Source organism: Scyliorhinus canicula, chromosome 13 (genome assembly GCF_902713615.1).
Source record: "Scyliorhinus canicula chromosome 13, sScyCan1.1, whole genome shotgun sequence".
Taxonomy (NCBI): Eukaryota; Metazoa; Chordata; class Chondrichthyes; order Carcharhiniformes; family Scyliorhinidae; genus Scyliorhinus; species Scyliorhinus canicula.
In genome coordinates this window covers 90,193,194-90,210,339 of record NC_052158.1, presented here as the reverse complement: position 1 = coordinate 90,210,339, position 17,146 = coordinate 90,193,194, and the positions used below count along the sequence as shown (strand labels likewise).

At 47.2% G+C, this 17,146-nt stretch overlaps 1 protein-coding gene and 1 long non-coding RNA gene across 3 annotated transcripts in view; one reads left to right on the top strand and one right to left on the bottom strand.

The window, feature by feature from the left end:
- LOC119976734 overlaps positions 1-17,146 on the bottom strand; it is a 91,660-nt gene that overhangs the window by 56,557 nt on the left and 17,957 nt on the right. Inside the window, exon 2 of the long non-coding RNA XR_005462983.1 lies at positions 2,722-2,777. This is a non-coding gene — a long non-coding RNA (uncharacterized LOC119976734). The remainder of the gene's footprint in view (positions 1-2,721; positions 2,778-17,146) is intronic.
- Positions 1-17,146, top strand: part of prss16 (serine protease 16) — a 91,184-nt gene that overhangs the window by 63,342 nt on the left and 10,696 nt on the right. For both annotated transcript variants that reach the window (XM_038817462.1, XM_038817460.1), the window contains exons 5-8: positions 2,294-2,408; positions 6,153-6,354; positions 9,481-9,571; positions 14,609-14,805. In XM_038817462.1, coding sequence (XP_038673390.1) covers positions 2,294-2,408; positions 6,153-6,354; positions 9,481-9,571; positions 14,609-14,805 — 605 coding nt within the window. The remainder of the gene's footprint in view (positions 1-2,293; positions 2,409-6,152; positions 6,355-9,480; positions 9,572-14,608; positions 14,806-17,146) is intronic.

The following is a 17,146-nucleotide window of genomic DNA, read 5'->3' as shown; positions in this document are numbered from 1 at the left end:
GCACCCGCCGGCGTGCAGCCCCCCCCCACCACAGACCCCCCCTCCCCTTTTTCACCCCAGCACCCCACTCAGCTTCCCCATCCCTCATCCATGGCGTCTCCGCGGCCAGCTCAGGTGACGGAGACTACTCGAGGTCTATCGCTCCCGGACTCCAGGACATCAGCAGGACAATCAGCCGATCCGACGACACCTCCTCCACTACGGCGCTCGGCCAGGACGTCAAGGACCACCAAATGACTGATCGATTCCATCTAGAGTTCTACGGTCCCATGGACTTCCTTTTGTAAATATTGTTATGTCTGGGCCAGTGGCAAGCCCCCAAATTCGACAAGGTTACGGAGAGAAAACTATTCTCCCGACGGCTACTCATATCATCAGTTCTTCCCCCCCCTCCCGGGTCTCGTTCACACCCCCCCCCGCCTTCCTTCTCCGTAAGGGGTGAATGTGATGATATGATCTGCATACTCGTCTGCCATTGGGCCAGAACGTCGGCTTACCATTGCCCTGGTCGGTCATGTGCCTCTCGACCGATTGGCCGAGAGGCTGAGTTAACCACGCCTCTATCAACGAGGTATAAATGCTCAGAAGCCTGACGATCGTTCCTTTCCACTGTAGACGATCGCCAGGCTGTGTTCTAGTTAATTAAAGCCTGACATTGGTAAATCACTCGCCTCGCGTGCAATCGATGGTGCATCAAACATTAATGCTTTATTCTTTTGTGCTGCTGCATATGGAAACAGACTGAAATTTTGAGTAGGATTTGCAGGTGCCTATTTGCGAAGTGTGTCTCTGCAAATTAAAGCTTCCATGTGTGAAGACTTGGCTCCAGTTCTATCCTTTACTGCCTGGTTAGCTGAAGTGAGGCCAGTTGCAGTATCTCTTGAGAAGCAGCATGACTTTGAAATGGAGCGTAGGCAGCAGAGAATTCAACCAACGCAGAGAGAGGAGGAAGGCTCTTTATAGACGGCCCTACTCACCAGGGGTCTTGAGGGAGCATTTCTCCCACTCGCCACCTCAGCCAGGAGCAGTGCGTGAGATACTTACATTTTACCAAGGAGGTGATAGCTGCACATCCTCCAACCCAACCTGCAGCTTCACAGCAAGGCAACAACATTGCTGCTAATGGCTGTCAGGTCACCATTGCCCTAAACTTTGACACCAGTGGATTTTTCCAGGTGGGAGCAGTCAGATTTTGCACTATCTCACAGTTGATTGGCCATCACTACACCTATACAGGAAGATTCTGGTCAAAATCTTGAAGTGGCTTGATAGGGTAGACACTGAAAAGTTGTTTCCCCTGTCTGGAAAATCTAGAACACCAGGGCACAGTTTCAGGATAAGGAGACAATCATTTAGGACCCAAATATATTCTAGAAATGCATTGCTTTTACTACTCACTGCTCTGCTTTTCTCTGTCAGTCTATGTGAAAATTCAAAACTTTTGTTGTGACCACTTTACTTTTGCTACATGTTTCCCTATATACAGATCTCCTCCCTCCAGTACATCACTACCATCAGGTGGTCAATAGAGAATTCTGACCAGAATCCTGCGTCTTTTGTTGCTCCTTAACTATATTCACAGTATTTCTACTGCTTCATGACTCTTAGCAAAATCTTCCTCCTTCTGCAGTAATTAGGGTTGGAATTTAATGCCATCCCCAATGGTGAATTTGGTTAGGGGTGACATTTAATTGGGTTGGAGCATAGACATGCCATTTTCCCACCTCTGCTCCGATTAAGTCTGACATGGGAAAGTATGTGGACAGTCTGGTAGAGAGCTGCTGACTCTTCTGTCCCTTGCATTCAAGTTAGAAACCCAGTTTGTTTTAATTTCTTTTCCCAATTAAGGGGCAATGCAGTGTGGCCAATTCACCTACCCTGCACATGTTTGGGTTGTGGGGGTGAGACCCACGCAGACACGGGGAGAATGTGCAAACTCCACACGGACAATGACCTAGGGCCGGGATCAAACCTGGGTCCGCGGCGCCAGGAGGCAGCAGTGCTAACCACTCCGCCACCATGCTGCCCTCTTAGAAGCCCAGTTGATCACTGAAAGAATACTTCCTCTCTGTATCGGTGATGTGTTTTATTGAATGTCTCTTTTGAATTGAAATGCAGTAAAATATTCTAATGAACCTTGATAAATATCTAACAGAACATTCAACACTGAAAACGGTTCATGATTTGTCAAGTAGGTCTTGTTTATATAAATTGATATTTTAACCCATGCTCTTTGTTTTCTTAGAATTTTAAAATACTTTTTTTTTAAATCATACACTATTCACCTTCTCAGCTTATGCGAAAAACTTAGAATAAAATCTGAAATGGATTCTGCTTATTTATTGGAGACATTGGCTGGGAATTTCATGGATGTGGTCCAATATAATAAGGACAACAGAGCTTTTGAGGTAAGTGCTCCAACAGACATGCGATATTTATTTGTACTAGTTTGTATACATAGGAGTGCGGGATTTTCTGAAGTGTAAATGACTGTCTGTGTATCTGGCCAACTTTGCCTTGCACCTAAACTAGCTGCAACACATATGTGTTCAATATAAATATGTTTCTTCTAGAATTCAGCAAAACGTGCTTTTCTTTCTTTTCCAACCTGAGTGGTTTCTTAAAATATTCTTAAATATGATAAGTTATCAGCATAAACCTCTAAACTAACCTAATAGTTGTCGTTTCACTGTGCTATGTAAATGTTACCTTTAGACTTACCAAGATCTTCATGAAACACTGCAGTTGCTACTTCTGAATTGCCTTTTCTAGGAGTCCTAGAAAAGAAGAAATTTGGATTTAGTGGTCACCATTTACCTATGTTTTAAAAATCACCTTGCTAGCTGTACTCACTCTCTGGCAAGCAACTTTTTTTAACATATCCTTTTCATGTCTGACTGACATACGAACTGGGCTGGATTCTCCATTTGTGAGACACAGTGTCGCTGGGACTGAATTGTGAGCGTTCTATTGCACCGGTCTTGGAGAGGTTCTGGACATCCTAATGGGCACTACATGGAACTAGTGCAATTCCAATGCATGCTGCCGTGTAATACGATGAGGTTGGGATAGGCACTAGAGAACCTGACGAGCAGGAGCTGCATATAGGCACTCCACTCCCCAGATACCCTCATTCCAGCCAAGAAGATGGCACTGGTTGCGCTGGAGCATTCTCATCCCACTGATTGGTTGGCTGGGGCCAGAGGGTACCTAGGGGGGTGGCCTGGGGAGGCACCTATATGATCCGAGGCGCTAAGTTCACACTTGGCAGTCAGCGGCGTGCGCAGTTGGACACTTTTTGTATTCCCCCCTCTCTGCCTCAGCAGCCACGGCACCTTTTCCCGATTTTAAATACCACAAGAAAAATTATGATTTTAAAAATATTCGGAGACAATGTTTTTTATTTACGATACTAACTGTTCATAGTTGAAGCCAATTTCTCGAAATTGAAACCAACTCCCAAAGCCAATTTAGTTTTTTAAGCATTTTCCAAATTAAGGGACAATTGTAGTGTGGCCAATCCACATATCCTGCACATCTTTGGTTGTGGGGGTGAGACCCACGCAGACACAGGGAGAATGTGCAAACTCCCCACGGACAGTGCCTCGGAGCTGGGATCAAACTTGGGTCCTCAATGCCATGAGGTAACTGTGCTAACCATTGCACCACCGTCGCCCACGAAGCCAATTTAGTGTTTTGGAACCGAGAATTTTAACCCAGCCCATCTCTCAGCATAACCACCCAACTAGTCTGACCCGAGGTCCAGGTACAAAAGAGATAGTAGGTGATGATGTTTGGGTAAGCTACAGTTGGACAATTGTTTGTAGAACTGTCTCGTGTAGTTCCTAGGTCCTTAAATGTCAATCTTTGATCCTTTGGCAGTACTTCATGAGGTGCAGCTTCCTAGGTTATGTGTGTGTTGTACTCATATTGTGTTTAAGAAGGCTACAGGAGCAGAATTAGTGTTTTGTATGGGAGTGGGCATTGAAGAGGAGTAGCAGAAGATCAGAAGGCAGTGTGGTAATTTGGCAGTAGCATTTGTTACTATGGTGGGTCAGAGTTATGAAAGAAATATGATAGGTGTCAGTTTTTTGCTGTTATTGGATTGTGGGGTTTCGGACCCAGCAACCCCGAAACATTTTTAACATGCTTATATTGAGCTGGTATCTCACTTTAATAAAAAAATCGGAGTCACGTAAGCATTGTACAATTTTTGAGCTGATTGTTCTCCTCAGAAAGATCAAGGACAATAATATTGTCATTAATAGTTTTAAGAGAACTAAAGTCAAAGTCCAATTTGCAATGGCTCCAGCCTAATTTTTTTGCTCGTTCTCCATACCCTTTGAATACTTTCTCTTCAAGTGTTTATCAGTGTTCAGGACCTTCTACAGGAGTGATGGCAGAACATGAGTAGATGCTCGTCTTCCTCCTATCCTCATCTGCTCCTGAACACTGCACCCCCGCTTGTTCGGTGAGAAAGGTGGGCGTGTTAGTGATGGCCTACTGAAATGTCTTGAGAATGTGCATATCATTATGGAAGCGTTTGGCTGTTGTGTGAGCAGTGGCAAAGATAAGAGGAAATGAGGGAGCAATAGTAAACAGAATTATATCGAGTTTAGAACAGAAACAGATTATTTGGCCGAATTGATTCAAGTCGGTGTTTATATCCCACATGAGTCACCCCTGCTGTGCTTCATTAACTAGATCGGCATGTACTTTTATTCCCCTCTTCCATTTATGCTCATCCAGCTTCCCGTTAAATGCATCCGTGCTGTTTACGTCCACTATACCATATGATAGCAAATTCTTTGGTAAGGAAGTATGGCTCCTAGTTTTGGACTCCTCGCAATTGGAAACAACGAGCGGAACCTTACCTTATTTTTTCAAAGTGTCAGGCTCAGACTGAAAACTGCCGTGTTGCTCTCCAGTTGCACAGACCAGTTTTCACTTCAGATCCTGAGCCTCTTTAAAGAAAAAACTGAGTGGCCGTGGTTTACCTGACCAACCTGGCTGTGCCACTCTGTGCCAGGGGGCAGTGCTGGGGGCAGTGCCCTACTCCCTGGAGGGATCTCCTCGACTGATTCACGTTTTTGAAAAGCTGTTGCAAACCTTGCCGACGTGCCATTATGTTGGCGAGGTATTAATATTATAATATTACATCACAATATTATGTAAACGGGGTCAGATGTATTTTAATGAGGTTCCCATCCTTTGTGGCCATGAAACTTGTGACTTCGCTGGCAAGGGGGAGGGAAAATCGAGAAAAGCTGGGCGGAATTCTCCCCCCCCACGTCGGGTGGGAGAATCGCCGGGCTGCCAAGCGAGTCCCGCCACGCCGCCCCGGCACCCGCACGCGATTCTCCCAACCCCCCCCAAACCGTTGCGGCGAGATTCATGGCTGGCCGCTGGGAGAATCGCCGCTCGCCGTTTGTAATGGGCGAACGGCGATTCTCCAGCCTGGATGGGCCGAGTGGCCTGCCCAACACGACAGGTTCCCGCCGGCGCCGTCCACACCTGGTCGCTGCCGGCAGGAACAGCGTTGGAACGTTGGAGGGGCGGCCTGTGGGAGGGAGAGGGGGTTCTTGCACCGGGGGGGGGCCTCAAATGGTCGTCATTTCTTGCAGGGCGACCACGGGGAGGATGGCAACTGCGCATGCGTGGGTTGGCGCCGGCCAATCTGCGACTGCGCGGGTGACGTCATTTACGCGGCGCCAAGGCCCGGAGCATTTAAATCACGCGGCGCCGCTCCTAGCCCCCCGGGGGCGGGAGAATAGGGGGCTGGGAACGGCCTCCGACGCCGAAGTGAAACACTCCAGTTTTCACTGTCTCCCGATGGGAATATTGCGACCGCTATCTTTCCGGAGAGAATCGAGTTTACCCATTCTCTCCGGAAAGATTGCGTTTCCCGATTTTCTGCCCATGTCGCCATTCTCCCTGCATCAATCGTGGGCTGAAAATCACCCCCAGTATCTTTACATCTACCCTCTTCGTAATTCTGAAGATCTTCATTAGGCCAATCTTCAGCCTTTTCTTAGCTAAAGAATATTACGGTGACGGGTGAGGAATTAAATAGGCAGTTGTCATCTTTTAATCTTTTTCATGCATTTTCTTTTAAGGGTCAATAATGATTTATCCGGATGTTTTGTAAACAGGACCCAAAAGGTGTTAACATCACCATTGACGTGCTCTGTACTATAATGGAGAATTCATCACTGGGCATACCTTACGAGAGATATGCAAAGGTTTCACACCTCCTACTGAAGACATATGAAGAGAAATGTGTAGATGCAAGTTACAGCAAGTTTGTATCTGATATGTTGAACACCTCCTGGGCTGCACCTGCAGCAGATGGAAGTAGGAAAGCAATCAATACTTAAAAACTGCTTTTATCAAGATCTGTTTTATAGTGTTTTGGCATTCAAAAATAATGGAGGAATGAACAGTTATTTTTCTATTTCATTGACCCAATTTTTATTGAGATGCTGATGAAATTTTTTGAAGTTATTTAATCTATATTTGACTGTTGTAGGAACTGAGCCAGTTAATTCACAATTCCAAGGCCTTGGTCACATTTATAGAATGGCAGTGCTGTTGAATCTTGAATTTTGTATTGTAGGATGGATTCTGCAGTACTGGCAATATTTGAAAGTCCTGATTAAGGAATTCATTTCTGGCTGTCAGGTGCTGGGAAAACCCTGTAAAAATAAGAGATGGGGAAAAATGTTGCTGGTCGACAAGGATGATGAACGCCATATACTTAATAACCCCGTCAACAGACACAAGACCATGCTGGGATTAAACATGAGTGCAAATCTCGGGAGAGGCCAAAAACAAGAATAATCTCACAACGTGATTGTCTCCGCATCCCCCTCCCCTGCCAGTAACGTAACACAGTTCATACCCAGGTAAGTTGGGAACCTCATTTAAATACATTACCATGTCTTTAGCGTGCTTCCCCACTGCATCATTCCCACTGCACTTAGATTTCCCCCCTTGCCGATGAGGGCCGACGTTGGCGAGGTTTACAACAGGTCTGGAGTAATGTGAGCCTGACGAAGTGACCATGCTGGTGGCGCATAGGCATGTACAGACCCTGGGGGGGAAAAAGACATGCCTGTACACTATCAATGGCAGTGCCAAGGGGCTTCCTCTGGGGGTGATCCATGAGTGGGGTGGTTTCCTATGTGCATTGGGGATGAGGGGTTCCTATGGGCATGAGGGGGTTGATGCGTGATGTCTATGTGGGGTTATTGGTTTTTATCTTTAGTGCTGGAAATCAGGGAATCAGGGTGCTCTTTAAAAATGGCATCCCGATCTCTGGAAAGTTGACTTTTCTGGTGGGGCCTTTTAGAGCCTGCCCCACAGTGTGATGGGGTGGGAGCTTCATCCAGCATTTTCTTTTACCAAAGTGTTGGAAGATATGGCAAGAAAAGCCAGCAGTGCAGCTGACATACTGCACACTGCTTTTCTTGCCTGAGCAAAATGGGAAACAAAATGAGAAATTCTGCCCCCTGTTTTATTGCTGTTTGTTTATTGCGAAAGAAAACTATTTTACAGAAAGCTGCTCCTGATTGGCGAAAAGCTGACCAATCATCCAAATCTGGTCAGCTTCAGTTATGTACAAGCCAGCTTATACGTTTGATAAGCTCTATAGAGGCCCTAACAAGAGAACAATTTTTGACGGAAAAATAATGAGCGGGATTCTCTGCCGGCGGGATGCTTTGTTTCGCCAGCGCCCGGGGGAGGGGGGTTTCCCGACAGCGTGGGGCTGCCCCATAATGGGAAACCACATTGACCAGCCAGCATAACAGAGCATCCCGCTGGAATGGTGAGGCAGGAATGTGGCGTGGCGGGATGGAGCATCCCGCCCAAGATGTGTCAGCTGTGAAGAAAATTCATTTATTTGCCTAGCCTTTGCAACTATGGCATCCACAATAAGGTGCACATTGTTGCTATGTTTCACACTTTGTATTCTGCGTTGCAATGTTGCATCCATGATATACTGAGTGCTTGGGGTGCTTCAGGTATAGAAGTATTTTGTGGGCTTAACTTTTTCATCAAACATTCTGCATTTTCCTCATTTGAGGAGATGTGATTGAATTGAATTAATTTAATCATATCATAACTTTTACTTTTGGATTGGATCTTGATGTTAGACCTGAAGGTTTACTTTGGAGTGTGAATTACTGTGTGGTGGATTGTGTATATTATGAGATTCTAAATTTAAATTTTAGGGATCTGACTTCAACATTAACATATTTAAATTGTTAAACAGTTTGAGTTGATCAACTCAGCATGGAAACTATGACTGTGAGCATTGCTGCGTGCAAGACTGTATGAGGGATGTTAATTAACAATTAACAGCTCAAAGCTAAACCACATTAGATGAATGAATATTCCTTTCTATGATTTATTTCCCATTAAATGCAACATAACAGCCTCTTTGAAATGATTTGAACATTTTCATTATTTAGCAGAAACAGTAATAACAGCCTTCTCAAAATTATCATTTAAAAAGTGATAGATGACTTTCAGGTCTTTATAGCAATATTTTATCTTTATAAACTTTTTTCATTTGGCTTCTGAAAAACCAATACCAGTTTAAATGACAACATAACATAAAAGGAAATTAGGGGTGGGATTTTCCAGTCCTACCAGCGATGGGCATTGTGGCAGGAGGGATGGGAAAATTTGGAGAGCGGTCAAAAACGCGGCAGCAGAAATTCCCAGGTAGTGCGGTGTCCAACTATTTCTTATGGTATCTCTTGTATTTTCTAATTTAAAGCTCAGAGTTACATGATTCTTCATTTTTTTGTATTTTGAGAGTCTGACCAGCTTGAGAAGTAAATGATGCTCCCGTTTCAGAAATGCTTTGCATCATGTGTGTGTGCCAGAGCTGCAGTCAGGAGACTTGTGCTGTTTCACTCTCACTCTCACATTTACATGTCCGTATTACAAAGTCTTTGAAAAGATTGTGAAACTAGAACGTATCAACATTGCAAGTGGTAACTGCTATTTTTTTTTCTCTTTCGTCCCTCAAAATTTCTCCCTTACTTTGCTGAAGATGCCACCTTCTTCTGGAATTCTGTTCCTTGTCCATTAGACGCCTGGGTGGTTATCCCACATTTGCAAGTCTAGAGTAGACAGTTTGTGTTGGCAAGCTGCTCAACTTTTGGAAGTAATGATTGCACTTCATACTGTCCTTATAAAAACGTTGACAGATGTGCATTTTGTGGGCTTCTTTGGATTCTGGTCAGAAGCAGGAAACATTTTTGATCCCTCTTGCTAGCTCAGGCACTGAGATCAATTGTAGCATTAAACTGCTGATCCAGCTGGCTCACCACAGACCAGGAGCCAAACCTGAACTATTTGGTTTAGTATCACTCCAGTTGTGTATTTATCCACAAGACCACAGGAGAAGCTTAGACAAATGTTTTTTTAATCTGCTTACATATTTGAACTGCATTTTTCCTATTCCAGGTAGGCAGTGGGCCTATCAGTCATGTACAGAATTTGGCTATTATCAGTCAACCGATTCATCGCTGCAACCTTTTTCTGGCTTTTCTCTCAAGTAAGTTGAATTCTAAGTGACTTGTTGCTTCCAGTCTGTTTCTATCGATAACTTGAATGAGGAATATTAATGCACAATACTCCTGGACACATACGCATTTAAAATGTGACAAAAACACAGGTGCATTTTATTTGAAGGAATCTGATTCTGTTTGTGACAAATGTAGCAAATCGTGCTGCCCTACCAATAATGAACTTCACACTTCTCAAGCAAGTAACAGACCATTTAACCACGCAAGGTTTTGATACGTTTGGTAATCCAGCTGTCCACACAACTGATGAAGAAATAATTAACCCTAACTATGAAAAAAACGTGATTTACTTCTGATATTCTGTAAGTATTGGTCAACACATTAAAGGATTGGGGGGAAAAAACGGCCGGGATTCTCCGAGCCCGCGCCGGGTCGGAGAATCGGCGGAGGTGCGGGAAATTCCCGCTATGCCGCTCTGACCCCGGGCCGCCGATTCTCCACCGACAGGAGAATCGGCGCCAATCACGCCCGCATGGTCGTTGTGGCGCTGGTCGGGGGCCGCTGAAATAGGCCCCCACGGCAATTCTCCACAGGCGTCCGGCCGAACTCCCGCTGGCGTGGTTTACATCTGGTATCACCTGGTGGGAGCTACGACCCGCGGCTGCGGTGGTGGTCCTGGTGGGGGGCGGGGGTGGGGGGGGGGAAATCTGACTCCGGGAGTGGGAATCTGACTGCGGGAGGGGGGGCCTCAGCGGTGGCCAGGCCCGCGATCGGGGGTCACTGATCGATGGGCCATCGCGATCTGTGGGAGACCTACCTTCCTCTGCGCGGGCCCGCTGTGTGGCTCTGTCATGTCAACGACACCCGCGCTAAAGTGGGCCGGCGCGTGCATGCACGGACCCACTTGCAGCCGGCATGCACATGCACGGCCGCATGGTCTTGACAGCAGGGCCCCGCCGGCAGCCAGAGCTACGGGACGCATACCGGGTCCATGCTAGCCCCCTGGAAAATGCAGAATCACCCTGGACTTTCAAGGAAAAAGTCCGGAATAATTCTCGCCCGTTTTCCGGCGGGTGTGGGGACTTAGTCCCCCAAAAGGGAGAATCCCGGCCAACATCTTTACTGAGGAAAGCATGTGGAATGGTGAAACCGTCTCCGAAAATATTTCAGAGAAGGAATTTGGCCACCTATGGAGCAATACACCCGGGAGTGGGCTCCCGGGTTCTCTGTTGCAGAGCTGGAGGCCTTACTGTAGGAGGTGAAAAGGAGGTGGCCATCATGTTTCTGCGGGTAGTCGGGAAGCCCTCTACACACTGTGAGTGAAGAGGGAGCATCTAGCCAAGGAGGTCAGTTCAAGAGATTTGATTATCATAACCCCTCATCACTCATACCTAATATTCACATGCTCCGCCTCACCCTCAATGCTGCCAGCTACACACCCACATCTCTCCATTTTCACATACTACCAGCTATTCAGCTTTAACAGGTATATCACCGAAACACCATGTAACACACTCACTGATAATCTTCCCTCCGGTTTAAGTCAGTTGGCTGAACAGTTGGTTAGTGAGGCAGAGCAAGGCCAGCAGCGTGGGTTAGGGTTAGGTTATTCATGAAGACCCTGCCTTTTCAACCTTGCCCTCAACTGAGGTGTGCGGATCCTCAGGTTAAATAACCACCAGTCAGCTCTCCCCTTGATAGGTGAAAGCAGCCTATGGTCATCTGAGACTATGGCGACTTTACTTACTTACTCTTCCCTCTCTCTTGTGAGACCAGGTGACACTTAACAGGAGGTAGCAGCAAATAATCAAGGGTGGATAGAAAAGTCAGCACTTCCTGTATCTTTGGTGGAGATGGTGCTGTGAGTTATTAGGCTGGCAATGATAGAGGCAACTGCATCAAATATATCCAGGATGACAGTATGTCTTATGCTCCTGCTCAAATCCAACTTCATGCTCTCTTGCTTTCATGAGTTATGAGCCAAATCATCAAAGGAAAGCCTTTGGCACCTAGTTACAACCCTCTGGTTTATGTTGGTGACTCAATTGCAGCTGATACAGAGGATTGTCACAGAATAAAAGCATCATGACTACTGCGACAACACCAGCTTTGACCTGCATGATCCTCTGTATATTGTCACACACCAACTGAACAGCGAGGAAATGGATCTCATTCAGTTCTGGTACATCTTGGAGTTGACATGAGGTGTAAAGTCAGTGGAATTCAGCACCATAAGGATATCTACAAGCCTTGCACATGTACAACACAGCTCTGCTTGCTGCTCCCTAGCAAGAGAAAATGAAATGGAGTCATCTCTCTTGGAAAAAAGAGCATTATGTGACAGGAATGGCAAATTGGGCATTATCCTCTACTGTAGCGCGTGATACAACACCTCGCCCATGGCTGGCAAAAGGGGCAATGTCCCCAGTTCTTTAACGTTAACGATGAATTAACGGTTGTTGAGGGAATCCTTCTTAAACTAGACGGGATCGTCATTCCATAAGCATACAAGATATGGTGCTCAGACAGATCCATGAGGGTCACCTTGGGGATGAAAAATGTCGACGCAGAGCTTGGGAGGCGGTTTATTGGCCGGGCATCAAGCAGGACATTGCCAACACAGTCCTCAACTGCACAACATGCCAGAAGCTTCAACCGGCTCAGCCCAAGGAAACACTGCAAAAGCACGAGATTGTGACCTCTCCATGGTCTAAAGTGGGGGGAGACCTCTTTCATGGCAATGGGCGTGACTACGTGCTCTTGGTCGACTACTTCTCCAGTTACCCGGAAGTGGTGAAACTGTCGGACCTCACGTCCAAGTCAGTCATCAAAGCCTGTCCACGAGACCACTGCAATGCCAGCAATCCCGCCTGTCCTAGTGCCGGCGTCTCCTGCTCCACCTCTGCGGCGATCGCCCAGAATTCGTCACCGGACTCAAAGACTGAATCTATAGACTTAACTCTTGCAAATTTTGTTCAGTTTGCTCTGTATCTGCATGATAGACATCTTCCCATGTACATATGTTCGTTAACTCACCACTTGTACATAGTCAGGCATGTATATACCTCCACGTTCAAAATTTATTTTACAAAAGGGGAGATGTCATAATATCCACTCATGTATATAATGAGATGCAGACAGGCAGTGATTGACACACAGGATGACCAAAAACACACAACACAGAACAACCAATCACCAGACTGGACACTACCACTATAAAGCCCACAGGGCATTAAGACTCTCCCTCTCTCAGGACCCAGCTACTGAGACAGTCAGAGTGCACAAGCTCGTGAGCACTATCATGCGGTAGCTAGTGGGCGCAATTGTCCGACCCCCACGCCGGGTGGGAGAATCGCGGGAGTGCCAGGCGATTCCCGCCACGCTACCCTGTCACCCCACGCTATTCTCCTACCCCCCCCCCCAAAATGGAGTGTCGCGTTTTACGACAGGCCGCTCGGAGAATCGGCGCTCGCTGTTTCTAACGGTCGAGCGGCAATTCTCCGGCCCGGATAGGCCAAGCGGCCTGCCCAATCCGACCGGTTCACGCTGGCGCCAACCACACTTGGTCGCTGCCGGCGTGAACAGCGCAAGAATGCTGCGTGGGCGGCCTGTGGGGGGGTGGGGGGAGGATCGAGCACCAGGGGGGTTCTCAGTGGGGGTCTGGCCCGCGATCGGTGCCCACCGATCGGCGGGCCGGCGTCTCTAAAAGACACATTCTTTTCCCTCCACCGCCCCGCAAGATCAATGCTCCATTCTTGCGGGGCACCTGCGGGGAGGACGGCAACCGTGCATGCGCGGGTTGGCACCGGTCAACCTGCACATGCGCGGGTGACGTCATTTAGGCACCACCGGCTGCGTCATTCAGGCTGCGCTGCTTTGACGCGTGCTCCAAGGCCCGGCATGCGAAATTGACGTGCCGCCGCTCCTAGCCCCCTGGGAGTGGGAGAATCGGGGGCGAGGAGCGGCCTCCGACGCCGGAGTGAAACACTCCGGTTTTCACACCGGCATCGGCACATGGGGCGCGATTCTCCGCCCCCCACGACGGGTCGGAGAATAGTGGGAGGGCCTTCCTGACATTTGTCCCGACCTCCCGCTATTCTCCCCCCCCCCCCCCACGGCCGCCCCACGACACAAATCGCTACTCGCCGTTTTTTTACGGCAAGCAGCGATTCTCCTCTATCCAAGGGGCCGAGTTCCCAGGCCTTTACGGCCTTTTTCACAAACTCCAACACACCTGCTCTCACCGTTCGTGAAAACGGCCGCGAAGTGCCGTTCTCGAGAACTATGGCACCGATTGGCACGGCCGCACCACGGCTGTGCCAAGGGTGGCATGGGCCCGCGATCGGTGCCCACCGATCGCGGGCAGCGGGTCCGAACCCCGCGCACTCTTTGTTCCTCCGCCGCCCCGCTGGATCAGTCCGCGGGGCGGCTGAAGGGCATAACGGCCCACGCATGCGCGGGTTTCACGCATATGCGTGATGACGCCATCTGCGCATGCGCGGGTTGGAGCCGTCCAATCCGCGCATGCGTGGCTGACGTCATCGTGCGCGTCAGCCGCCGTTACCCTTGGCGCGTGGGCTTAGCGAGTTTAGCTAAGCCTGCGATGCCGTGGTTCACGGGGCCCCGCTGCTAGCCCCGACCGGTGAGCAGAATCGGGTCCCGGGAGGGCGCGCGGAGGCTGCCGTGAAACACGGCCAGTTTCACGGCAGCCTTCATGACTCTCCACATTTGCGGAGAATCGCGCCCTAGTCTCCCGTTGGGAGAATCGCGCCCAGTAAGTCTGGTCAAGCCAGTAAGAGGTCATCAGTTAGATTAGTAGAGTGTCAACCCACAGCTGAACATGTACAGCAGTTCACTAGTTAAATAAAACAGTGTTGGATCATCTCCTGTGTCAGATGTCTGTTTCTAGCTTCACTGCATCCCGTTGCAGTCAACGTTGAACCAACCTGCCTAACACATCACCCGCCACCAGTGAATGGCACGCTACCGAGAAACAAGCAGCTGGTGGACCGGCTGTACCCAGCCCATTTACAAATATGTGTTTTTTTTTCTTTCTTCCATTTTAGTTACAAACTTCAACAATGTGTAGATTTATTCGGCCCGGCATTTAATGACACTGTAGTTGCTCATGCTGTCCAACACACCAATGAAAACTATGGAGGCATTAACATCAAAGGGAGTCGGATAGTCTTCCCGAATGGATCAATGGACCCCTGGCATGTACTGGGCATTACCCAAGAACCTAAAGCTATTTACATTCAAGGTAATGAAATTGTACATTTGAAACATATTGGTCTAGAGTTTTGGCTCGTTTGCACTAGTTTTAGCAGCACAGTCTGGGTAAAAGTGGCCAAACAATTGCAAATATTCAAGTGTAAGTTACAACCAACATAAATTGGGTTTCCTTGACATTCAACAAGTGACTTAAAAGTAGTTTTGCCAGAAACCAGACCTGTCCACACAACAATGCCTGCTCCCAGATCAAAATAATAAGAATGGCCAGTTTCCATTGATACAACGCATTTGTAGCCATTTAAGTTCAATTTCTTAGTTACACAGGCTGGAGAATTTTAATTACTTTTTGCATACATATTATAAAGTATTTTTAATGAAACTGGCTAGTTAATTCTTCAATGTATTTTTAAAAGTTATCTTGGTTACTTAAAATGACGTTACTCACAGGGGGAGAACTGGACATCTGACTCAAAATGCTGACATGATAAACCCATTTCCAGCTGTGTTAATAAAACCTCACCAGGTTACCACTCTGAAGTAGATCAATGGGACTAATTTCATACAGCAAAAAAATATTCTACCAATTTTGTGTGCTTACACAGATCCTTGGAAGATTTGACACTTTTGATTAGGCAAATACATTTTACTGTATTTGTAACCTAACCAGTGCAATTATCAAGTGCAATACCGTGTGTTCCCAAAGCAGAAACTGCTCGCATTTGGTATTTTATTGTCATTTAGCAGTGGACAATCTGTAACACTAATTTTGAGTATCTGGTGGAGGTGAAATGGCTTATTCCTTGATATTTTACATAATTTGGGTCGGGGCGGATTTACAATGAAACACACCGTGCCTCAAACTATAGGGGCCCCAAAAATGATGAGTGAGTGATGAAGTTGCTCACCCTGCCACCCAAGAGCATTGTCCACTCCCTTGTGTCCCGCTTCTAATTTTCTCGCTGCCTCTTTACACTCCTTAGTTACTTCTGAAATGTGTCTTTTTATTGACTGCTGTATTTCTCATTGAAGTCGCATTATACCCAGTACGGCATTTCATTGGTCGGTGCTGATGGTTAATCCTGACTCTGATTGGCTTGTCTCTTTGCTGGTCAGCTTCCCATGGCTCTTTCTTGTGTGAGAAGATGCAAATAGAACCAAAGTTGTGCCAAGGCTCCAACCGCCCTGGGCACTGTGACCCTCACGGCCGGTGTTTGTGGAAGAAGATTGTACAGAGTAAGGCCAGGTTCATCCCTTTCCACTCTGCTGCTTATTAATTTGTACAACAGCGAGGGCAGCACGATGGCGCAGTGGGTTAGCCCTTCTGCCTCACGTCGCCGAGGTCCCAGGTTCGATCCCGGCTCTGGGTCACTGTCCATGTGGAGTTTTCACATTCTCGCCGTGTCTTCGGGGGTTTCGCCCCCAAAACCCAAAGATGTGCAGGGTAGGTGGATTGGTCATGCTAAATTGCCCCTTAATTGGAAAAGATAAATTAGGTACTCTAAATTTAAAAAAAAAATTATATGTTAATCAGCGTGAATCTATTTATATGTCTGCATATATAATCATAGAATATAATCATAGAATTCCTACAGTGCAGAAGGAGGCCATTCAGCCCATCGAGTCTGCACTGGCTCTTAAGCCCAAGCCCCCTATCCCCGTAATCTAGAAACCCTACCTAACCTTTTGGACACTATCCTGCACATCTTTGGCGGACGAAATCGGAGCACGCGGAGGAAACCCACGCACAAGGCGAAAGTGCAAACTCAGCACAGTCACCCAATCCTGGAATTGAACCTGGGTCCTTGGAACTGTGAGGCAGCAGTGCTAACCACTGTGCGACGTGACACCCTTGCGGGGTTCTCAATGAGACTTTTATGTTTGCATTTGTAAGAATGTGATTTTACCTGCACATAGAGTTATATATACTACAAAAAGTGTTGTGGTTCTTTCGAAATGTATCTACACTAAATCAGAACCTTGATATTTAAAAAACAATCCTCCCTACTGATCTCCGATCTCTCCACTGGGAATGTATCCTACTGGACTGTCTCAGGAGAGCCCATTGCATTGAACTGCTTTGCAGTCGCTGCTCATCTCCCTCTCAATTTAGCAGAATATGGGGTGTTGTTTGCTCACAATGCTGTTCCTGTTGGTGGATCCTGAATTTCTCTACCAAAGGAAGGAAGACTGAGGATAAGGGTGTCCAAAATCCAAACCATGTGGAAGTTGATCTTGCTGGACCTGTCTGCCTCTCAGTATCGCCACCCAATTGTACTGGAAGGCAGAAATAACTGGGTATAGTCACCAGTTCATGTTGCACTCAAGGCACACATTCCTTTTTAATGATTAAAGTGCCAGTCCCAGCGAGA